A 26,410-nucleotide genomic window follows, 5' to 3' on the forward strand; every position below is an offset into this window, starting at 1 on the left:
AATACACAGCTACGCTAATGAATTTCCTTTTGAATTTAATATTATTCAACAAATTGCTCTGGGAACAATTTGCAAATATTCAGTAAACTACTAAAAAACACTTTTACGATTATTTTGCCATGCTTATAATACCAAATATAAATTAGATGCGAAATATCTTACAAAATTTTGTTTTCTACTTCAAAACGCGAACGAACTTCAACAAACATTTCGCATAAAATATACAATAATGGAAAGATCATAGACAAACTATCAAGTATGTACATTGGCTCGATGCCTCTTTAAACGAAATCAAAATTTTATCTATGTATCATGTAAAATAAACTAAATCATCGGAATAATTTTCATCATGCAACTTCGTTTAAGTAAAATTACATAAACAACAATTGTATTTCTTTAAAATTACACAAGACGGGAAAATACTTGAATTTAAAATAACCTCATACGCATGAAAATTTAATGATCTAAAATCATTAAACCAATTTACATACTACATACCTAATAAATTTTTGGTCCAATTTTAAACTTCCTACGATGTTAATCGCTCTGCTAAATACAATCGTTAATCCTCAAGCGTCACCAGAGTAGTCAATGACGAGCGAAAGTATTAAATTATTACATTAGATCATTATTCGAGCTAATGTAGCTATTTACACGAATTCAGCTTGAAAAGAAGAGACACCCGTGCCTGTATGTGCACACAAGGTCGGATAAGTCAGCCAAGCAGAATGCTGAAGGAAAAGACAGCCCTTCTAGGCTCAAATGGGACTGAACGTGCGTTATCTACGAACCGCTGAGAATCCAGACCCACGTTACGGATTGAAAGTAAAGTGCACACCCCTGGCGACGACCTAACACCATCGCGTATCGTGAAACTAAGACTTCCAGGTCGCGTTCTCTCTCTCTCTCTCTCTCTCTCTCTCTCTCATCTTTCTTTCCCTAACTATTCCGTCGTTGTTCATATCAACTGGAAGCAAATACATTCGAACAGCATGAAAAGAACGATATATGTAAGTAAAAAAGAGAAAAACAAATCTTGATTCCACTTCGGAATACGGTGATAGTAATTTAATTCAATGGAAATGGACGAGGCATTTTCTTCTCTTTTTCTAAAGCAATTTAAATGTCGCCCACAAACTATGTATCTAGATGAAATTACTCTCATTTATTTAAAATGATATTTTATGATTATATTTATTTAAAATGATATTTTAGAATAGTATATATTCAAACAAAAGTTTACGAAGAAAATGATACAAAAATTGCAATGAAACTAAAATATGGTACAATTTTGGTAATTCCCCTAAATGGGGAAAACACAAATATTTGTGTACATCAAACCCCTATGGATCATAATATTTGAATACTATTGGCAATGACAATTCACTCGGTAATCCGAGAGCATCCACGCCCTCGCATCAATCATACTCGTCGCCCACTAGCTCATCCTAATTCTTTGTAATGGATCTCGCGTAATTCTCATTTTGAAACGTACGTACGTGCTACACACGGGGTGGATTATCTGGGTTATCGAGTTTTAAACATCCAATAAAAATACATATTTTCAGTTTCGCGACTTCAAACTTTATCAAATGGCACCGCTCCAACGTTCTTATATATAGACGTAATTTAATATTCACGAAGAAACGTAAAATCACATCGTAATAATTTTTTCACTACCCGGTTTTCATAACCGTGAAAAAGAAGCGTAAAAAAGCTGCTCGCGTGTGAAAACAAGCGAGAAAAATAATTAAGAGATTCACGGCGGCGGAAGATAATATGGGCAGAGGAGGAGAGAGCATAGAATACACTAAAACCGCCGGAAAGAATAAAATGTTCCGGCCGAGTTAAATTAAAAATACGTTTCGTCGTTAATTATGCACGATTTATACTCGACCCCTCTCTGAAATTATTTGCTCGACCATTACACGGAAACTATATTAATTTGCGCTTTGCATGAAAAACATGTACGCTAGACATGCGATGAAACGCGCACGAAGGGAAATTACAAAATAATCATTAACGAATTGCGATATTAATTTCGATTGCTTTTCGAGGCAACAAATATTTGTGCGAAAGTGAAACGTGCTTGCTTTCCTGTTCATCCTGACAGAATTATCATAAATTGAACATAACCAGGATTTTCTAGCATTTTGCGTCGTGTAACATAAAAAAATTAAAATATTTCCATTTTTCTTTTCGATATATCATCTTTGTTCCGACTTGAAAAATTTTCCAATACGTTTCAAATTAGCAGATTTTCTCTGTTACTTTTATGTTTCAACACAACGACCGATTTTCTTTTTACATTGACGATCACGGGGTTCGAACATTGTTGTTCGTCAATTATTAGAGATTTAAATCTGTTAAACGGACCACTTCTTTCATCTCGATTTCAGAAGTCAAACACCAAATCCGTATTATCGGACACCACGCACCCTGAAACGCTTCAACAAAGCACTTTTCTAATTGTTTTCGACAACATACAACGTGCATGCTGGCTAGACTACGAACAGTGACCCTTTCCCTTGAACAAATGAATGAAACTCTTACTACCGGGGTTGAGGTTTTAACAGGCCGAGCCTGTGAAACCAATTGCTCGATTGCATTTATCCTCCAGTCTTTAAAACAAGCTCATCGCAGATTGGTTCTTATGACAATCAGTAAATGTATGTCGTATTCAAACGTTGTGAACGGTTCGATATCGATAGATATCGTTCATAAGCATCTGTCTACGTATTGCCACAAAGAAGTGTAATAATTTTAAATATCATTACTATATGATACAATTAACTACGTTCATGCTATGGGAATGAAAGCAAGCTCACAATCTTTATCGTCCAAACAATCTGTATAAAGTCATTTCGCATATTCGGATTTCTAAAGGGTTAATAAAAAATTACTCGTTCTATTTTTACGATACAACCAAAGGATTCTTTACTTGTAGAAATTGGGAAAAAAAAATATTGTTCGTAAGTATTTAGGTGTCTACGTATGTGGTATGTAAAAAGAGTAAGAAACACGTGAAAATACCCAATTCCACGAGCAACAGATATCAAGTATGGCAATCACTGAACTTTCAGCAGCTTTTGCCTTCCGGCAATGTCTATTCTTTCGTATCGCTAGCGATTTCCAGCGTGTGAACGAACGAAACGTTACTGTACTGCACAGCATTGATTTCACTTCCAGAGTTTCATTCTGATCCGTAGTAAAAGTATACGCAAGAGAGTCGGACAAATTTGCAAGAAAATTTTTTATGCATCGCGTAGCCCAAAAGATATTCAAAACAAATCGAAGATCCATATCATGATGTTCATGTATACGAGACTTCGCTAATTTAAAAACAAAATGAGAAATTGTTTGTACGATGCGATTCTTTTCCTTTCACAGCAGTAAAAACAAATAAAAAAAAGTTTATAGTTAAGGAGTTAATCATTTTTGTGTACTGACGAATCTTTTAACCTGTAAAATAACTTTTAACTTTAAAATTTTAACAAATCAAACTATCGTAGATCTTTGCATTAATCATGTTCTTCGTTTCGATCCATGTTCCCACCGATAAAGGCTTTGGATTACGAATGATGGGAGAATAGAGACGGGAACCGAACACGAAGTATCGGATAAACCACGTGTAAGCGGAAGTCGAGTTTCTAATTAAAAGCGGATGACCCGTAGAAACAGTCGGTCGAGGGTGTTCGGTGTTACATAGTTGCATACCTATCGTAACCCAAAGTCAGGCAACCAGAACTCTAAGAACTGAAGATCGTAGAGCAGTAAATTGAACCACGCTTACATCTGGTCGATAGAAATGACTTCGGATAGAAAACGCTTTGCGGTTAATCGGATCAGCCCACGGTTACTTTCATCACCATTTTCGAACAATATACTTGTTATTACGACATACTTGCTATCGTCATATATAATTTTCACAGGTGTAGAAATTATTCGTTCAACGTATGAAACACGCCATTTTATTAAAAATTTAGTATAAATTAAATGATCAAACCGTCACTTATTTACGTACTTATTTATATGTACTTTAATTACTAATAAAAGAATGCATTAGATTAACACGAACTTTATATTTATCTAAATTCTAAAAGGAAGGAATCTTGAGACAGCGCTCATTCGCCTTTAAAAAGCCAATTTTTCTAAAAGGGGCCATCACCGTTCATTAAATCTATTTGGTTTACGTGACAAAAACCGATCCGAGTTGAAGCTCGAGCGAAATAGCTCTGGCACGGAAAAGAGATCGAACCAAGTACTTTTCCTTCGTTTTGAGAAAACTAACTTGCACGGATAAAAAGAAGCCGATTACCCTGTTCGTCGAACGAATCTTGTTTATGCAATTAAAGTCGATCTAGAGTAAATCTCGCAGCCAACGACGTAGACTGAACACAATGCAACACATAATTCTGGTACTTGGAAGCGGTACTACAGGAGTATTACCACCGTCAGATCTGCTTAATTGTTGTCTAACACCGGTTGTTCTAATGCTGCGTGTCTAACCTCGAACCTACCTAAAGGAAACCTAACTGTCCTTACGACCATGTTTCGCCAGAGAGTAAAGCCGTTTAGATCTATGCCCTTTCCACGCTTGTTACCAACTAAATCAACGCCGAGGTTAAACTAAGCTGATCGGAAAATATATTCCAAAAATTAAGATGTAGCGAATAAAAGAATGTCTCCTTTATGTTCCGTTCTGAATAACATATTAATCCAGATATATCTGAATTTTCTTCTTACTGATATTTTTGAAACAATGTACATATAATTTTCTCTTTATTCGAAATCTAAATCCAACGCATTAAGTAATTCGTACAATGCTACACAAATGTCAAAATATAATAAAACCTTGCAACGATCCTTTCCGAAGAATGATAGACATGGGTTAATCGAATGTCTGCTTAATTTTTGCCCCTTTGGAATTGACTGCCTTATTCATTAAACACAATTTACTTGCATAAAAATGCAAATACTAATTTCAACTGCCAACCGAATAATCAATGCACTACACAATTGTATTATAAATAAAATTTAATCCTTTCAGAGCTAAATTTCTTTGGTCTGTGAAAAAACTGTTCTTCAACAAATTTATTAATTACTCATATAACATTTTCCTCGATATATTTCCTAATTTCAACAATTTTATAGAATTTTATTCTGGAATTTATCATTCTCAATTGCTCCCTGTTTGATCGGAACTTCCTTGTTCCAACCAACTTGATTTCTCAAACTTCCACGATCATTTAAAATGTTCCGCTTTAAACATGTCATCTCCTACCCGCGAGCAATTTCGGTGACCGTTTACTTGCGCGTCACCAATCTGTTCAAACATCCCAAGCAACCGGCGACAATTTTGTTTAATCGCCGTCTAATGTCCCTAATGTTCCGTCCTATACCTTTGTCAGTCTAAGGAAATTACATCGTGCTTCTCTCTCTCTCTCTCTCTCTCTCTCTCTCTCTCTCTCTCTCTCTCTCTCTCTCTCTCTCTCTTACCGCTGGTAAGGCACATCGAGCGTAAAACTCGATACCTCTTACGCGAGGGATTTCATCCTGATCCGGCTTTGACATCCGCACACAACCACCGACGGAACGGCGAATGGTCGAACGCGACAATTTGCCAAATCTAGGTTGATCGAAAGTATTTATGGCAATGGAGTGACAATCAAACCAATGCGAAAGACAAATCGAGTTTAATAACCACGAGGACCACGTAGCAGGAATGAGCAAACGACCTACGACCTGCATGAACATACGGATGATACACTTCGTAGGCTGCCATAGACCGCACTGTTTAATCAGGATTTCTCTGCACATACCGCGCTCGAGATCTACGCATTCCATGCTAATCAATAAACAGCAATAATTACCGAAGGTATACGCAATCGTCCTCAATTATACAGAAATCTGGTAACATATGCGAATACCGGCCTAATTGTTTCATTAAGAAATATAGATCGGTATTTCTCAGAATGTCAGAAAGATATTTAAATCCTCTGTAACTATGTGAAATTTTGATTTGTTTATATGTAGAAAGGTTTTAATTGATTCCTTCTACATACAAACTAAGGAGTAGCAATTACTATAATTATTGCCATTATTAATCGATATAATCGAATTGATCAGTTTTCATCGATCAATTGATGATTTTGAGATTAGGGCATCAAAAAAATAAGAAAATAATTTTTAATAAGTCGAAGGAAGAATTCAGTTGAAACGTAATTTAATAAAGTATCCATATGTCCTGGCAAGGCTTTGTTCAACTTTCCTCGGTACGTAGTTTCAAGCATACAAAAGCATCAACGGCTCGTTCTTTTTTAATTCGCAAACGCGTTGTATATTAAACTCCTGTTGGTCCTCTCGTAAAGTTACTGTGACAAGGCAGGCAAGGCGTTTTATCGTCATCCAACAAAGGCTACTCTGAGACAGAGTAGATACTTTGATCGTTTCAGTTTTAGCCGGAGGTGCACGGGCCAGGATAAAGAGAAAAGGCGAGGTCTGCCGATATGCCCAGAACTACGACTGACTCGCTACTTAATACAGCTTAATCCTTTTTAATTAAATGCTCCTTCGATCATCTCTGTCCCAATCTAAAAAGGACGGGATGTATAACGACCCCTGAGACTTCTACGAATGAACTCGTTATAACCGTGCTCTCCATGACGAGTAAGACGAATAATATTTGAACAGGAATTTCCTATGTTTTCTTGATAATCCTAGCAAAAATAAAATTGTAGGATGTTGGTCGCAAAACAACGCTATTAACAATTTATCCGAATAGTCTGATTTATGAGTTTAGTCGTATTTTTATTAGAATTACCTCAGCAATCTATTGATATTATTTTCATAAAAATAGGATAAAAATTACCGTAAGAATTTATTCTATTAATCATGACTGTTTTTAATATTGGTTTTCCAATTTTTACCAAATTACACAGATATAATTCAATAATTTTGCGTTAATCAAGTCCCTAGCGTACTGGATTATTGGCAATTCTACTGCATGTATCTTTCTATACTTAAAAGATATAACTAAAGATTAGATTCTTACTATTTTATACATATTATTTTAAGCAATATTCCTGTTAGAGGAAAAGTTAAAGTTAAGGGTTGCAAACAACTGTGTTTATTACTAAGCAAAATAGGAATTTTAGCGCAAGTGATTCGATAGCTACAAACAGATCAAAACTCACCGTAACCAGTGTCTTTTTGTAACCGGTGTGTGACAGCAAATAGCATCGTACTGATCAGCGATCCAAACGATCAATATGATGTAAAACGCAGTCGTGGTATCGTTAAAGAATTCTGACATGATCGCTTCCATTCCTGAAACAGAATAATTTATTTTTGAATGAATTACTCATAGCATAGAATAGTCATAGAATAGTCAATCAATTACATTTGTGAAAAGAAGAGAGGTAGTCCAACGACCATTCCAACAAAAGCAAGATACGATTTTCGTTTAAAACTAATTTTAACCAATTATCGAAGTTAAATCGTACTTCCGATACATAACGAACGCCGTTCGTTCCTCGAATAATGTAACGACAATTATATCTGCGAACATTTTCAAGTAAATCCTTCCGACAAACGTGTTCTTCCCTTTTCCCTTTGGCGCGTAGTCGTTAATTGAAGCAGCTGCGTTTGAAAATTTAATTCGAACGAAAGAGGAGATTCGGGAAAACGAGGTGGACAGGAAATTTTCTTTGTCCATGAGATTTACTAAGACCGGGTTGTACGATGTTTTTCGAAGCCGTGTTGCTTCGGCTATCGAGGGCCGCATAAACAACTGGGATTATTAATTTGCGGAACAGAGCAACGAAAAGGCGAAAGAGGAGAAGAGAAAACGTTCGAGGGAGCTTTGTAGAAATAGCGAAACAACTTCATGGCAATCGATACCGGCATTCGTTCGCTATCGAACCCACAGGCCCGTCCTATTAATCGAATAGTTTCCGCACAATTAAAAGTTCGCGGCACGCTGTACAAAACCTCTGCCCATGTAAATTTAATACCGACCCCCATGGACCATTATACCGTTAAAACAATACATTCACTACCGTTCCGCCAGCCGTTTTTATTGTTTCCCAGGCGTTGAACGTTAAATCTCACTTATCGGTTGAAACATCGACTAAGTTATTCCGTTTGAAACAACAACAACAACAAATTCGATTCTCTTCGTCAAACTATCCGTAAACGAAAATCAGGGGTCTCAAACCGAAAACAATTTGACGAGGATTTCTTTTTTTTTTCTTTTTTTTTTCTTTTTTTTCTTTTTTTTTTCTTTTTAGACTAACAACGTTTAATAGTGCTCTAATAATCAGAAATCGGACGTGGTTAAGAAAATAGAAATTCGATTTGAATAGCTGTCAACCAAAAGCCATAACGCAAAGGTACATAAGATAACAACCAATAGATTTGCAACAATTTGTCATAAGATGAGCCAAACGTTCCCGCGCGATAATCAAAGAGTCTACTATCGAATCGTCCGTAAGCGTTGTTTCACGAAATGCACGAGAACTAAAAAATAACGTGCAATTTTCTATGATATTTCGTGCAAACTGTTGCGGAAAAATTCTTTGAATTTACATCTCCCAAAATAGATACAAAAAAAGAGTCTAAAATTTAAGACTGAAATTTTAATTGCGAGTCTTTGAATTTTTCAATATAATTTTAACTCAAACAGCTATAAAAACGCAAAGGAACGCTGAAACCTTCGTTGAAAACTTTCTAGAAATTTAATATAAATTTTCTCTCGGTTCGTAGCTACAAAAATATCGGACGTGCTTATAAATATTGTTGTGTTAAAATTAAAAAGTATTGAGATACAATTTACAATGCAAGTAATCAACATATTAACGTATAGTATTTTTGATTGGATCACTGAATCATATAGTATAGGTATAGAATAAAGTTAATGTATTTCGAGGAAAGTATAGAACAATGTTGTACAGCTAGCGTGTTTCCTAATGAATTGTAACGATATGACCCCCCCCCCCCGGGACTGAGCGGAAATAATAAAAGTATCCTAGGGTGTGTCGTGGCCAGGTCACGAAAGTGCAAAATGACCAACCTGAAATATAACGTTCCAACGTTGATTAATGACAACGTTGAAAGTTTTCCGTTGAAAAATCGACACGATATTTCCTCGATTAATTCACGACATACGAGAGCGAACGCGAACGCAGTCAATTAGTTATCTTACCAAACTTTTAAGGACAACTTCATAGTAATCTATGTTTTAGATTAGATTCGAATTGCAATATTTTTCTGCTATATTACATTTTTATTAGAATCGATTAATCACTGTCGTTTCATATTTTCAACATCACCAAAATCGCGAACATCCATTATATTCCCGTTTCTTACAAAATTGTCGCCAACTACGAGTAATATACATAAACCGTATATTAACGTCATCGTTCAACGGATAAATCACGTGGATGTATTCATTATAATGTATTGTGTATTTCAGGTAATAATAACACACGGTGAACGAAACCATAATAATAACAAACTAGAGATTTGATGTGAATATTAAACCGATTGGCAAAGTCCAATTAATTCTTGAAATGCTAAAAGCGTGTGTACTTTATTTCCATTATTAGAAATCTTTACTTTTGGTGGCACGTCGTTTATGATATATTTTTCAACGGAATCAGAAATGTAGGAGATTCAGCTTGAAGAATCGATCTTAGATAATAAATATCTATCCTAAGCAATTGAACAGAATGATACGCTGAAACAAATAGAGAAGAGGAATATCTAAAGAAAAGCAGTACGATCGCGTAATTATCTCTGGTCTGTTTGGGCTGACGTACCCGAAGAAACTAGGCACTCGATCTTGGGGGGCTTGACATCGGTTTTCAAAATACACGTTAAACCGATATTAGGCGAAGGAGAGAAGACGCCTGGTATATATTGGACAAAAGGTAGCGGAGCACGCTGGCAACCGGGATGAAGGCACTTCACAACGAAAAGGATGAATGGTTCATGGAGTACGAGGGCGACCTCGGATAATTAGTTTCTTGATCGGACACTGCGCGACAAAACAAGAAGAAAACAACACGAAGAGAATGCTAACGAGTATCCTGCCAACAGTTTACACTCCAAATGTACACGACAAATCGACGAACACGCAACGTGTAACGTTTGTCATAGAAATAACATAGGAGCGGAAAATTATACGTCGACAAAATTATTTTGTACAGTGATGAATGAAAATACTGTCACGAACTAAGATCAAGTGCAAATTTTTTGAAAACATGATTTTTTATTAGGTTTATTTTTATGGTGCCATTTTGTTCTATTGGGACAAAAATCATACATAATTCGATAAAATAATATAGAGAAAAAAAGTTGTGCATTTATTATTTTTTTATAAAATGAAAGAAACTTTTGGAACAACCTAATATTTAATTTTCTTGTAAAACGTAGTCTTCAAGGATGGAAAATAGTTGTGACATCAATTCCAATTCTTGAAACGTCCATGTAGAATCTTTTTAAATATTATGAAATAAAATATACGATTGAGCAAATGGAAAAAATAATTTAAAATCGTAATGGAACTGTCCATTATTCAAATTGTGGGAATCGGAATTTCAAAGTGAAAATTCGATTGGAATATCGAACATGGTTCATTAACCCGTAAGCGTAAGATGCGTTAAACAATATCTGCACGCGAAACATATTAATGACATTCAAGTAAGCAATATAATTATACGTGTTCAATCATCGAATATCTATCGACAGCCCCGATGAACAATGAACATAATTGGATATTAAATGTCACAGTCTGACAAATGTGCTAATTGCTGTTGAAAATGCCAATATGGAACATATCCCAATGTACGTAGGCGGCGATGGAAATCGAAAGAAGCCATGCCAGGCTGATAATAACGCGTATTATACGCAACAATGGTATAATTTTTACATATATCTTACTAAAATCATAAAAATTATAATACGTTTGAAAAAAATAGAATTTTTTGCAAAGGGTATATGTAAAAATTAGTACCTTCATTGGTACAATTTTTACGTATAAGTCAACAAAAAAAAAGAAATTTTTTTTGGAGATTTTCAAGAGAGCGGATGATGATGTGCAATGGACGATCAATGTCGCAAATATCATTATTTGGATAACAACTTGAAGACGCATGAATCAGTTACATAGAGTGTCTAGGCCGAAATGATCTTAACGCCGGATAATGCACGGATAATGTACTCGTTTAAATGCATACTAGCTGGACATTACCTCAGCTTGGTAAGCCCGTTGGCGCAGGCCCTTGGACAAGTGTGCGGCAGAACTACGGCTTCGACATTTCCCTCTTGCTCTTCGCTTTTATAAAGACGTTAAAATTCCTCGAGCAACTACGACGAACGCTCGATAATCTCGCGCGACGGTGAAATTGCACGGGGAACGGTCCAATTTATGTCGCCAGCATTTTTCCACTACGAAAAAACCGATCAAGGGGATCCGTCTCGTTATTTGAGAAAAATTTCTCCGTGTTTCGACAGAAATGACAACAACGAATGGGGATCACTGGATATTGTTAACGGAGGATTCAACATTTACGCAACCTATACAAATACGTTTCGCTTTAATTGCATGCTAAAATCTCCCGCTACCTTTGTTCCTCCCATTTTTATTTTCTAATTTCTAGAAAACTATCTAACAGAGACATAAAATTTCATCGACAGGTTCAATTAAATAATAAAGGAAAAAGGAAAATATTAAGAATAAAGGAAAAATTACAATCATTTGAAAAACATTGCAAAAAAGATTCGAGCATGTCAGAATTAATAAAGTGTCTTTTTGCGTTTCAAAATGTTTGAGGTATAGATACCTATATCTAGGAAGGAAAATAAAATAAAGGGAAATTAAATGAAATATCACATATAACACAGTTTTTTCCAGCTCCTATCCAATTGTCAATAAATATGATCATAAACTCGATGCATTTGAAATAGTATGAGTGTCAGTATGCGTACGCGTATTCGCCGATAGAGGATGCACGTATGCAGCTCGTGTCAACTATATAGTTTCAAGTAAAATAGCTTCTCACGGATGGAAAATGGAAAATAAAGTCTTGTATTCGCAATAGGTAATAGCAATTTCGTGAAATGCCTGGATCAATGTTACCATAAACCGAAACAATATGTTGGTTTCCTTCTTTCCCATTAAAACAATTTCAAAGTATGATTGTCTATTCATGTAGGAAATTTATATTGTTAAAGAAATAGTTAGGAAAGTAAGCGCGAAAATCTATTTAATTAAGTTGATTACTCTGCATGCGCAGCAAGCGTACGACGCAGTAAGTCAATTATCTGTAAGCAAAAAGTTATGAGTCATAAATCGTTGAATGAAAACTACCTTAACCCACATATGGTTCATTGACTTCTGAGCAAAGAGAGTCTTAACACATAGGTGGGTCGGTGAACCGCGTTCGCGTTAATGGCAATGACTTACGTATCAGGAAAAGAAGATAAGCAAAATTATGGCAATTACAAGGTACAAGCATTGCTAAACGGAATTTTTAAATATTTTCGAAATACTGAACTAATTATCGATATCGTGCATAAAAGTGTATAATATCCAATATCTTTTTTCGTTGTGTAATATAAAACGTAATAATGCAAGTAATAAGTAATTTTTTATTAATCGCGGAATCCTATTATTAAGCTGATTGAAAGACAATAGCGTAATATGTATCGCGTTTGACGTTATAGTTAATACGCGTTCTTTCAAACATATTAATTAAACAAATATATCAATTACAAAAGGTTCCAATTGTAAATCTTGGAACAAGCTCCACTGTTCCGTTTTACGTTCTTGCGCAACATATTCTTCTTCCAAGAATAGTAATATAGCTAATTAAAACAATGACAATGTAACTTAATCCTGTATAAATGGATGTAATACCGGTCACTGAAACATTCTATAAAAGATACACTCTGTAGACAAAGGACGAGTCAAGTTCACATTTACAAAATGGAAAAAGCATAACAAACCGAAAAAGGACTCTCTTCCGAACGAATGAATTACATGTTTAGCGTATTGTAACCGTGGCATAATTATCATTTCTACCACGTTCGATTCCACGAACGATTCTCTGAATCAAAATTAATTCACGATCGTGATTGACAAGATAGATAGATGTACAGTTGGTGACACATATGACACGTACATACGTATTTGTGCACGACGCATACGTTTTACACGGTCTTGCACCTATGCGCATGAAACGGTGATACCGATCGATCATACATGAACATCGATGTCAACAAACTTCAAAATTCCGATGTTTATCGTTACATTCGGAATTGTTTTTTCTTTTAACTTTAAACCATCGACAAGATGACAGACAATAAATATATAATATTCGTTCCTAAATAATAGTTATATTTGTAAAAATGACTAACATACCGTGAGAAATTAATTGAATACTAAATTTGTTACGGCACCCGAACTTTTCGAAAACTAATTCTACTCTTCTGAAAAGACCAATCCGCACTTCTTATTCAGGAATGTTACAACATTGCGTAGTAAGTTGAGTAAACCTTAGTCAATTCGTGTTCGATGAGATTGAAAACGAAACGGCGCACAGTTACGTCGTTTCTGCAGGAACAACTGCTAATAATGTGGTTGATCAGTGGTCAGCTCTCCACGACCGTCGCTTACGTGTCATCGGCGTCGAACAAAGCCTAGCCGACACTAATTTCGTGCGAACTACCAGAACAGGGTTGAACATCTAGAACCTGATGGACATAATATTTCCTGCTGACCGAACATACTGAGCGTACTTGAGCTTGATGGTATCTGGGATTGGACGCACTTGTCCCTAATCAAAGTGAAATGGGGCCAAAACGCATTTTTCGCCAATATGCCATAAAAATGATCGAAATTGAATTAACCCATATCAATTTACTTCTTTATTACTCTAATGATATTTGAAAATATATTACATCCTTTACAATATTAATACAATAGTTTCTCTTTTTATCTTGCATATATGAATGTTTCGAATAATAAATAACGATACTCTTTTATCGAAATCTGACGACTGTACAATTTTTCTGAAAGATGTTATAGGAATGATTTCTTAAATTAGTAAATATACCAAATGTTTTGCAGCGACGATTGTAGATTAACGTTGTCGAAAATCTATTGTATTTATGATTGATAATTTAGCAGTACAGTTGCTGCTTCTGAAAGCAGATTTGGTATCTATATATGTAACCATACGGCATCTCATCTCTCCACATCCGGTGGAAATGCGCCATGGAATCTGGAGTTGAGCAATAGTTACAGAGCAAGTTGTTAGGGTTAGATAGTTGAATCAACATACAAAGCGTCATTGATCTGCTCATGTTCACGAAGCTCGAAACATATGCACAATACGCCTACATATATTCCAGGTAAAGCAAATATACGCTATGCTCGATTTCTCTGTTTCTATCTCCTTTGACCGCATTTGCTTTCAATATAATCTACATTATTCCCACGGTAAATCAAAAGTGTTGCAATACAAGAACAAGATCGTATTCCTTATCAAATTCTGCGCAGAAATTGAACGAACGGATGTTAAATGATGTTTGTGCTGAGATATAGGCCATATTACATCCAGTTATGATAACATCATTTTTGTTGATCCGACATTCGGTGAAAAAGCACAATAGCAAGAATTTACGTTTATTTCTAAACATTATGATCTAACCCAATTTTTGTAGAAACTTCTTAACACGAGTTAAACACGTTACACGCCACGCGTAAAGTATAAGGAGATTCACATGTCGCCCACAGCATTAAATGTCCTAATAGAATCTTTCTATTCAAATTTAAAATCCTAACAGTACGATTACTTTTCTGTGAATAAGGACCGTGTTGATAGAAAGGTTAACCAAGTGCGATATAACGACAGATAACGGATCAATTAGATAACCAATCCCCCGAAAACGACAGTGATATATATCTTTGGCGAAACACGTGTTAGCGATTCGAAAATGTCCCCTGACATACTTGTACCACGATACGGTTAGAGGGAAAGCAGTTTCGACGGGGTCGTAAGCAGATAAACGAAACAGCAGCGAGTGCAACATGTTTCGACCGTGGCTGAAAACGTGTTTACAGCATGTTAGGTGGTCGATCATGCGTCACTGATACGCAGGGGCGCCGGTAACTCCGTTCTTTGACGTTCCATTATGCAAAATCGTCTTCGTAGTCATTCCTGACGCCAAATGCCGCGCGACGCGTGCTCGATTTCACGCGAATTCACACCGATGATGATACGCACCGGTCGCGACAAAATCATGAACGCAACAACCGTGAACGACGAATGGAACTACGGAAATTTTAAAGAGATCGATACAAAAGCTACGCAAACTCGACTCGTATAAGCGTACGTATATAAAGGTCAACAGTGATTTGATTAGAGATAAAATCAAGTCGTCGCGTCGATTTACTAGAAAGAGTAACGTAAATGAAACAAATGCATTTTTCAAAAAATTGATTTGCAGTAAAATATTGTTAATAACTTCCGTCTCAGAAAATAATCTAGTTTTAAATATTGATAATTGTGGTAAAAGGACAATTAATGATTTTAAAGGAAATAGAAAAAATCCCTTAGCTTTATCTTGCGTTCAAACAACGTTAAATGGGTGTGTATTTTAAATGAATTTCAGAAGAATAAGAAAAAGAAGAAGAAGACAAAAGAAGGATTGGCTTTTATAATGACTTTTCCTTGTGAGAAATTATTTGCTGACTATTTCCGGCGGCATTAAATATTCCACGTCTGAGTTGGACAATCACAGAAGATTGACATGAAAAAAAGATAGCATATAATAGAAAAATATACTTGTATGATAATCAATTTCTTGGAATTGCTGCTATAAATGAAAAAAAGTCAATAACATTTAATATCGAGAGAATTATATAATGCAAGCAGAGAAGCGGAAAAAGGAAGAATACGATTATACGGAGTATTTTTAAAGCTACTTTATCATTGCTTTACCAACACAGCCTAATATCTAAATCGAAATTCTACTAAAGATATGATTATCTTTCGAACGCTTATTTTTTCTTTTTATTTTTCTCTTCATATCTCGAGAGAAATGCTCATCGTCGAGTGACGCACGATGCAACAAGCGTGAAAGAAGATAATTTCGAACGTTCGAGTCAATGATACTAAATTTTCTACCTTATATATATATATATAGTTGAATTTTCTTTTGGTGTTCATTACCGCAGAAACACATACTACATGGAATAGTCTTTTTCTGCTGAAAAAGAGAGATAGAAAAGTAATAGGTATGTATTCTATAAATAGAAGGACAGAGAACTGTGAACTGGATACACATAGATATAGAAAGCTGAGAAATCCTACAAGTATCCGCCAGAGAGAGCTGTAGGATGACGGATGGACGGCAGGAAGCGACACAGGAACCGGAACCCATTACTCCAGATAACAACTTCCCTAAGGCTTCCTTTCCTTCTTCAACATCTACTGGTAAACCCCTTATATACACACAACCATAGTGCAACCGGTTCTTGCAGTACGAATCCGGAAATTTACCACTTCTGTTGCCATTTTGCTCGGATACCAGCCGTGCAACTGGTGGCCCCGTGATATACCATAAGCGAGTCGCGAAATGGACCTTGACCGCTTCTCGCGAAAATTCATTTCGCTTTATCGACTAGATCTTTTCTGAAAGAAAGCGATTGGTGTACCAGCATCGAATAAAGAAGCTGACTACAATTCCGCCGCTAAAAGCGTAACCTTTCAACACGATTTTTTTTTTAAACATATTTTCAATCGAAACAAGGATTTCATTGCGGCGGAAGGGAAGACGGCAGGCTGAAAGCCTCTGTATATTACATTTGATCAGCATTTTGAAAACCATTGAATAACCTTACTGGAGGATTAGCGATATCGCACTTTATACGGGTCAATTGGATGGCGCTGACGGACATGCGAAGCGTGAAGAGGAGATTCAGGTTGAAATGGAAATGGGCGTCGCAGTGGTAGGGAAACCACCGACGTCGCCGCCACCGTTACTAAATGGGCTCCGAGCGGGTTACCCAACTGTTGCGCCTTCATCAGAAATTTATGCAGAATCCTGGGTTAACCGTCCCGGCCAATCAGCTTTGTAACAGAGCTAACGTCGTATCAGCGAGGGAACGAAACCGAGAGAGACTCTGATTTAGTAAAAAGCCTTTAATATTTTGCGCCTTCGCCATACTGGCACGCGCGTTCCTAACTTCCAATTGCTAGAGCAGAGCTTAACGCATCGCCGATTCAACGGATTACATTTCAATTGCCTTTCAAAAAGATTTCTCTAGTCAGCAGAAAGTCAACCAGAGAATCTTTCAAGTATCGGTAATACAGAATTTGGAAGTAAAGTTCATTATATAAAATGATAAAAAATAAGTGTATTTCTAATTTTCTACTTGTAGGCACTCGCATCATTTACTGAAAGCATTGCAACTTTCCAAATGTGCTTCCAAATATTTTATCTAATACTACTAAACTACCTTATTAATGATAAAAAAATTGATAATCTACTTTATTTTGGATTATATTGAAATTCATATTGAATACCAATAATTTTCCACCAACGAAATAACGTATAAGCTCAAGAAATGAGTTCGGTGTGAGTTCAAGGAATGACTACAAAATCAAAAGAAGAAAATACAACTCACCAACAAGAGCCAGAAGCACCGTGAGCAGAGATGCAGCAGGAAACGTTATCGTTAAGTTGAACTCCAACATTTGAAGCAGATCCACTGAAACAAAGGGAAAAGAAGTATATTTCACGTGAAAAATAGGCAATCCCGTGCGTGCAAATGGCTATTCGACTCATTGATATTTTCTAAGTCGAAGGAAATGAAACGAAAGAGAAAAGGAAAGGAACGCAAGAAAGAGAAAGGAAAAAGGGCGATGAAAGTGTTTAAAGAATTCATAAAAAATATACTTTATATTCCATGAAGTAAATGCATGGCGACACGATATTGTATCGAGATCGTTATGCTCGACGACGAACGGTTCGAATTTAATATTTATTAGATACTCCGTGACGAAAAGTTCCTGAGCGAAAGGTTATTACACAAGTTGAGGGCCGTGAAGAAATCGTGTCGCGTTCGACGAGTCGGTTCAAAGCTCAATAAGAATTAATTTCAAAACTTCCTGGATCTCGATTTAAGTTCTCGCAAACTTTCGATCGGCGTCCTGAGATGAGAGACAAGGTTCCGCTTTTCTTGCTACACTCAATCCATACACAACCTTTTATTAATTTATTCCATTCAGTTTTTCGTTTCTATCTTTTCCTGCAATGGCTCCATATCGCCATCTTATACACGATTATTAAATTGCAAATCAAAATTTTAAATTTGCAACTCGCACTTGGTTTTATCGTTTTGTTGTTTCGTTGCCGCTAGCGTAGATTTTATACATTTATAAATTTACATTATCAGACTGATCTATCGACTACGAAGCTTCGCTTTCCAAAAAAGGAACCAAAATTTAGTAGAATACACTTGTATCTTCATTGCTATAATACTTTACGTAACTTTGCTAAATACTTTAGCCACAAACTACTATTCCACTTATTCTTGTATAATAACAATACACTCTCATAATAGCAAACAGTCTCTGTTAGCTACGTTGTATCAAACGCGAAAACAGATCTAGTAACGATCTGTAACGAAAGCAATTACACGAGGTATCAGTCAGATGCACGTGTACTCGATTGGATTTCAAAGTTATTTTTTCTGGAAAATGGAGCTCCGTATAACAAAATGTTATTCCGTTGTTCCGACCTGTTTCGAGTCATAGAATACCCTACGATTTGCCCTGTTGTAAATCAACTTTTTTACTTACATAGGAACGAAGCATACAAAAAGTTCGCATAGAAAATATAATTAAAATATTAAATATTTTTTCATGATTATATGATGAAATTTAGTATTTACAAAAAAAGCAGAAATCTTTAACTCGCCAGTAGTGAAGCTGCACGCTGAACGTTTAATTATTCAGAAATAACTTTCATAAGGGTACTCTCTTCTATAACTTAGTTAAAGCGTGGCAACGTAATTAAGAAGTTGAGCTATTCCCAAATGACGACGCATGTCGCAGCTTCTTTATAATAGCCAGAATATTACCGCTTACAAATTTCCGCCACAAGCTTGGTGTGTTCCGATTTAATGAATTTTAGATTTCAAGATATCGCCCACTAAAACCACTCCCACTGCTTATTAAAACTCTCGAGTCCTCCATCTTGCTCTATATTAATCTAAACTCCGCTTGTTGGCAACTGTATTACGAAATTATTTTTTTACGCAAATCAATGTGTCCACTGCATTTTATCTTTTCAAAATTGGTTTAACAAACTTCGGATAAATAAAATTTCGATATTTTTATCTCTAAGGAACTAAATTCATGGGTATAAGGTACGCGAGATCAGCAAGCCATCAAACAATTTTTCTCTTCTTCGTTCCCACGAATTTATCATGTTAGAAATATGCCGAGCTCTTAAAATAATTTAAGTTTGGCAACAATAGTAAACAATACGAATTAAGCGAAAAATAACAAGAAAAATATATATATGTATAAGTATATAAGGATTTCTTATCTGCTTTAGCCTCGAAACAATCATCTCTTAGACAAGCGCTGCGATTTTAATAGAATATTTAAAATTCAGTCGCTACGTTCGCAAACTGAATATTCACCAGACAAAAACCGACTACGTAAACTTCAAGTATTTTCTCTACATATTTTAGGTAAGGCGCAACGATAAGAAAGCTGAGGTGAGAAAGGGTCTGAAGGAATGCAGGAAAGGGGGAACAAAGGAACGAGGAACGTAAAGAGGAGGAAAAGATTGGATATAACGAAAACAGAATAGTAGAGATAAACATGAACGAAAGACGGAAGACAAGAACTTGAATGGTCCTGAAGCTGCCTAAAATATCCCAAATTCACTGGTGGAAAGCAAGAGGTAGTTCCTCCCTACAATGTTTTTCTATGCAAATTTGTATTTCAAACGATTAACCTGGGAAAATAGCTCCTCTTCTACATCACGTTTCAAACTTACAAAGTTTGCCCTTCGCCCCTTTTCCTTTTTTTCAAAATGTAATTTCTAAGTCTTTCGATTAGATAAATAGATATCGAGAAAGATGGTTCATTATCGTTCGTTATCAGCCTACTGTCTAATCGCAAACACTTGGAAAGTCAAGGAACGGGAATGAAATAGAGAAAAAATTGTCTATGAACGCCGGTATCGGCAGTGAGACCATTGTAATTTTCTGATTGGCTATTGACTCATTCGCTAACAATAAAATTAATCAGCGACTATATGGCTGTTTCGAAAAATACTATCAGGTCGTTGAACCCGAAGCTTCCTACTCGTGTCTTCTAATCAGCACAGTCGTTCTTGAACTGTACTACAAAAAGACGAAGACGATATTTTTGATAAAAAAAATCAGTATTGTATGAATAAGCTCTGAGAAATTAATCTCCGTACAGATATTACCAAAATTAGAATTTTTCTGGGATAATACCAAGATATCTTTTGAATATCTAAATATTTCTTATCCTCAAACATCATCTACGTTATATTTAATTTTATATTGTCTTTTTAATTTTATCTTGTTTACGTATCACAATTTTTCTATCATAAACAAACAAAGTGAGTGACAACTGAGCTGTTAAGATTTATAAGGAGGAAGCGATAAGTACATAGAGAAAGAGAAGCAACTGAGATAATAAACTATTATAATCTTCGTAGGACAAATAAAAGAATACGAAAAATGTTCGAAACGTGATTACCTACACTCTACAGACGTAAACATCTAATGCTTTATACGTATGATAGATAAACCGGTTTGGTATCGTGCGTATTTTATTCGAGGTTAACATTATTATGGCAATGCATTAATTGCAATGGCATTGCAAGTGTTTACTACGGAAAGAATATATGGGTTACGTATTCCATCGTTTTGTCATAACGAAACGAAGAAAGAAGAAAGATTCCGTACAACGACATTTCCATTTGAAAAGTGTCTTCGTCGAAACCACACTATGCAGCTTGTATTTTTAGAATAAGGAATTTACATGACGCGAATAACAACAGAGTATAATTGTCGACAGAAAATAATGTTAGATAAAAGTAGAGGTAACTGTAATATATTAGAATTAATAATAATATAAAATAGTAGTTGCCTATAAATGAATCTTATCACTTACTACCTTCGAAACGATGCCATACACTCTTTTCTTTAACAATATACACATATTTATTTCTGTTTGGATCTTTTTACAGTTAAAGGAAACGAAATACCGAAGGTTCTAAAATTTCCAATTATATTGTGATATTGAAATAAAAATTTACATTTGTATTTAATAAGCCAAATGTTGTGTCGCGTTCGAATGAAAATTCACGATCTTAAATTTAATTTCATCGTCGTGTACAAACATTAAATATCGCCGTAAATATTTCGCTCATAAAACAGAAAGATCAATATACACGTAACACCGGCGCACGTCACTCTTAACCAAAGTAACAAACAAAACAAGGAAAACGAAAACGAGTCTAAAAGTTCCTTCTTTCCAGACCGATCCAAAACCCTTGATCAGGAGTCAACGAAAAGTTCGTCTTGCTAAATTCAATAGGTGTTTTCGTCCTTTCAGTGATTTTCAAGCGGAATCTGTGCAACAGATAAGCTATCAGAATCTTGGTCTCCATTAAGGCAAAACGATTGCCTATGCATTTTCGCGGCCCGAGGCCAAACGGTAAGTACGTATAAGGAACAATGTTATCCTTATTCTCATGGTTAAAACGTTCTGGATCGAACTTTTCTGGGTCAGGAAAATACTTGGGATCACGATGCAACGCGTAAACAGGAAACCAAACGATGTTATCCGGATATACGGTTAAATAGTTGTAGCCAGATTCCGCTGGAGGCAGTTGAAACTTTTGCGCGCACAACCTATCGATGAAAACTATCGGAGGATATTTCCGAAGTGTCTCTGATGTCACCATTTCCATGTACTCCATTTTCGAAAGAGCCTCGTACGAAATAAACCCGTTTCCTTCTTCCACATATCGATCCACCTCATTCTGTAATTTCTCTTGTACGTCCGGATTAAGCGCCAACTCGTGAACCATGTAACACATCAAGGTGGAGGACGTGTCGAAACCAGCCAAAAAGAAGATGAACGCCTGAGCTGTGATATCATCGATAGTCATCTGATGTGTGGCAGGCTTCTCCTTATCCCTAGCCTGCATCAAAAGGTGAATCATGTCCGGTCGAACGATATTTTGCTCGTCCCGTGCCTTCACGGTTTCAGAGACGACTCTATGGAAGAAGTTAGCGGTATCGCGTGAAAGGAACGATAATCCCGCCATTCTGGTTAAACGTGGATTCATACGAAATAACAGAAACTTGAGTAACCGAAAAAGACCACCAAAATTCGTCGCATCCGCTCCTTTTTTATAGAACTCGTTGTTCCGATTTTTCAACGAATTCACACTTATTCCAAAAGCCACAGTGGCAATCACGTCGTTGGTATACCTAGTGAACGCATCTTTCGCCTCTATCGAACACGACAACTCTGGATGATTGTATAAATGGTCGACGAATTCCTCAGAACATTTAGACACCAGCTCGAACATGAATCTCATCTTGCTAGCTGTGAAGGATGGACTCAGTGTGTTCCTCATCTCTCTCCATCGATCACCTTTCAAGGAAAACACGTTTTTCCCGAATATCGGATCTATTTTTTCGTTGATGAAACTCTGATGATCGGGAAAATGCTCAAAATTCTTCACAGCTATCTCCCTGATCATCTCTGGATCCCGAATTACCACAACTGGCGTAGAGAAATCCATCATACCGACGTACCTTGCGTTCGGATAATAATTGTAGACGAACGTGCAATAATCGGGAAGGGACACGCGACGGGTGAACAGTTTCCACGCGGATCCAAATACAGGCATCGCTCTCACATGAGGAACGTGTCTCTTTTTCCAGTAACTGTACTGGTGATGAAACAAACTGATCAACTTGGCTAGACTAACAACGATCAAGCCGATCACTAACAACTTGAACGAAAAAGAGAACGACTCCATTGATGCCTCCATTACCACGAGGATGGATTACGAGCGTCGACTCTGTCTCTAGTCACTAGGAGGAATGTTATAAATATGGGCGAATACATATACTCGATTTATCGTTGCACGAGGGACAGAGAAGGAGGGAGTAGAATGTCTGTTGCGTCAACTAAGTGAACAAACTGCGTTCTTCCTCGTGAATATTCTGAAAATACATTTTGTAGAAATTGTTGCTGTCGATCCTGCCGCCCCTTTACAAATTCACCGTACAGAAATAAAAAGATAAATGGGAATTAAAGTGGAATTATCGGCAACTACGCAATCTCGTTTCGAAATCCTTGCATTGAAACATTGATTTTTCATGTCCTAAATTGCGCTCGCTTTTTACCTTTTTTTTCTTTCTTTTTTTGTTTTTCTATATTCCGCAATACACTCTATATAAAAGATTTAAACCTCTGCTATAGATTTTCGAAAATATAGTCACGAAATTAACATAGTCACAGACATAAAGTTCATATTCATATGAAGTAAAATATATGAAATTTTGTTCGAAACTACAATTTTTAACGACTAATAAAAAAGATAATTGTTTCAAGTTTCGCTTTAAGATTTGTTTGTACGACTCCACTGACAAATGATAATTCTACGAAGCGTAGAATTCATGAAAATTCTTTTTACTATCTCATGGCCTAAACTGATGACGATATACTTTTATGAAAACAATCTACAAAAACCGATGCGTAAGTGTTGTAAAAGGAAATTTATTTGCAAGTCTACTATTCTTAAATCACATCCCGATGGCATAACGATAAAAACGCGTACGAATATGTCTCGTTTGAAAAATTCTATATTATATCAGTGATTGTATGCAGTAGAGCAAGTGAACTGTTATTCTAGACTTTTTAACCCTCTTCGAACGGCATTTAACTCTAACAGGGCAATGTATCATAGCTGGTTTTAACACTAAGACACTAAACAAATATACAAATTCTTAGCATTCTGTACAATAAGAAGAAAATTAATTATATCGTTATTTGGTTATTTGCAAAAAAGCTACTACTATATATATAAATACTAATATATGTTTATCATATACCGAAGTTAATAAAGCCTCTATTCTAGCATTTAATAATCTTGTATATCTAAGTCAATTATCTCTTAAATTACTACGCTGTTTAATGTGAAACAATAACAAAATACATACTATGCTCTTTGTTGCTTGAAAATCGACAAAACTTAAGATAATATTACTTGGTGGTAATAAAATATCTACAACACGTGTTTACTTGTTTAATTACGAAACACATAACTCATAAAGTAACACATAAATGTAAATGCTTATCATACGATTAAATCGTATATCAAAGTACGTTTAAGGTATTCTTTTTCCTAATATAATCAGAAATCCTGCCACAGGGATCGGTATAAGACTATTTTTTGGGAATACAAAAGGAGTTCGCATCTTCTCGCTAGGTTGCAAGAAATTTATGCAAAATGTGAACCATTAAAATTTTAACTTCCATCAATACGAAATGATCGGTGATACATTTTCGAAGTCCAGCTCCAAACGGCGTATACGTGCATGGAACAATGTTATCCTTATTCTTTTCGTTAAATCGTTCAGGATCAATTTTTTACGGATCAGAAAAATATCTAGGATGTAACGCGTACACAGATAATCAAATGGTATCACCAAGATATAAAATGATACCATCGTATCCTAGCTCCGTTGGAGAAAATTCGAATTTTCGCGTGCATTGCCTATCCATGATAATTAGCATCGGATACTTTCTAAGGGTCTCCGACATTACTACCTTCATATATTCCAAAGTCCAAACAACGATCTATCTCATTACGTAATTTTTCTTGAATATCAGAATTTAGGGATAACTCTTGTAAAAAGTAACACATAAAATTTGAAGATGAATCAGTGCCAGCCAAGAAGAAAATAAATGCTTGTGATACGGTATCGTCAATGTCCATCTGATAAGTAGCCATCTTTTCCTTATCCCTGGTCTGTATTAACAAATGTAGCATATCCGGTCTGACGATACCTCGTTCTTCGCGTTCTTTCAAATTCTTGAATATAACTTTACGAAAAAGGTTTAAGGTAGCAACTGGAATAATCGTGATCCCTAATATATTGAATATTCGTAGACAGAAATGCATTAACAACATCTTAACGATACTGAAGGTGAAACTAGCTAAAACATCTTTCCCCTTAACGGAAAACTCGTTGTTTCTGTCTTCCATTGAATTCACACTGATTCCGAAGAAAACTGATGCAATCACGTCGTTGGTAAACCTAGTAAAAGCGTCTTTCGCATCCATCGATGAAGTATATTCTGGATGATCGTACAAATAATCGACAAATTGTTGCAAGCACTTTGATATCGAGTCGAACATGAATCTCATTTTGCTAGCAGTAAAGAAAGTAGAGAGAGTATTCCTCATTTCTTTCTAACATTGATCTCGTAGCGAAAAAATGTTCTTCTAAAATAGAGGCTCCATGTGCTCATCGATATACAATACGTTTTATGATATGTAAAATGCTCGAAGCTCTTCACGGTTATTTCTCGAATCAATTTCGGAGCACGAATTAATAGATTTGGCAAGGTAAAATCTATCGCTCCAATGTATCTTGCATTGGGGTAGTAATTATAAATGAAGTCACTATACTTGATGAACAATTTTCCACGGACAAAAAACTGGACCAAGTATTGGAATGGATCTAACATGAGGCACGTTGTTCTTTTTCCAATAAGTTTGTTGTCGATATATCGTTACAAAGAACTTGAATAAGGTTATCGTGATCAAAGTGATCACTAATAGAGTAAACGCTGATGAGGTCGATAGAATCTCCATGGCACTCTCAGCAGCAAATAACTGTCGTCTGTCAGCTACAAGGTTACAAATACGAACCGAGCACATGTACAAAGTTTAACATCAAACGGTAGAGGAAGGGAGAATACAGAAGATGACGTCATTATTGTATTATATCTGTCCTCCTTTCTGTACCGTGACAAGAACAATTTAAGCAACTTCAATTCACGTTCGATTCGAAAATGAAATGAACATACACTCCCATTGACAAGTATTAGAACACATACATACCTGTTTATGCAAAACGTGGTATTTGATCTTAATTTTGACTAGATAGGTATACAGTCGAAGGAAAGGTTAAAGGCGTGATAAAGAATGGTGCGAAAGATATAAATAATTTCCTCTGTCTCGATACAGTATTGATCAATAAAGTATAGAATTAGAATTCCATGAATTTAATCATATTTGATGTTATGGAGCGTAC

General features: G+C 35.9%; 3 protein-coding genes across 8 annotated transcripts in view; all 3 read right to left on the minus strand.

The window, feature by feature from the left end:
• LOC117164964 (membralin) overlaps window positions 1-26,410 on the minus strand; it is a 161,625-nt gene that overhangs the window by 126,432 nt on the left and 8,783 nt on the right. For 5 of the 6 annotated variants that reach the window (XR_013059633.1, XR_013059634.1, XM_076623007.1 and 2 more), the window contains exons 9-10: window positions 17,699-17,782; window positions 7,197-7,329 (exon numbers count right to left, since the gene is read on the minus strand). Coding sequence is in view for 4 of the 6 variants with exons in the window: in XM_076623007.1 (XP_076479122.1) it covers window positions 7,197-7,329; window positions 17,699-17,782 (217 nt within the window). In the remaining 2 variants the exon portion in view is untranslated. The remainder of the gene's footprint in view (window positions 1-7,196; window positions 7,330-17,698; window positions 17,783-26,410) is intronic. The other variant, XM_033348406.2, reaches the window with a different exon arrangement.
• On the minus strand, window positions 18,037-23,196 carry LOC117164965 (cytochrome P450 9e2-like). Its single transcript, XM_033348407.2, has one exon. It carries the CDS (start codon window positions 23,131-23,133, stop codon window positions 21,583-21,585), a length of 1,551 nt encoding a protein of 516 aa, XP_033204298.1. The 5' UTR covers window positions 23,134-23,196; the 3' UTR covers window positions 18,037-21,582.
• Window positions 24,548-25,613, minus strand: LOC117164968 (putative cytochrome P450 9h1). The gene has a single exon (XM_076623462.1). The coding sequence runs from the start codon at window positions 25,555-25,557 to the stop codon at window positions 24,895-24,897; it is 663 nt and encodes a 220-aa protein (XP_076479577.1). The 5' UTR covers window positions 25,558-25,613; the 3' UTR covers window positions 24,548-24,894.

The sequence above is a fragment of the Bombus vancouverensis genome, chromosome 12, assembly GCF_051014615.1.
Source record: "Bombus vancouverensis nearcticus chromosome 12, iyBomVanc1_principal, whole genome shotgun sequence".
NCBI classification, from domain to species: Eukaryota; Metazoa; Arthropoda; class Insecta; order Hymenoptera; family Apidae; genus Bombus; species Bombus vancouverensis.

What these genes read in the sequence shown, in the direction of transcription:
- LOC117164965 (XM_033348407.2), bottom strand. Translation starts at nt 23,133, where the DNA reads ATGGAGGCATCAATGGAGTCGTTCTCTTTTTCGTTCAAGTTGTTAGTG.
- LOC117164968 (XM_076623462.1), bottom strand. Translation starts at nt 25,557, where the DNA reads ATGAGGAATACTCTCTCTACTTTCTTTACTGCTAGCAAAATGAGATTC.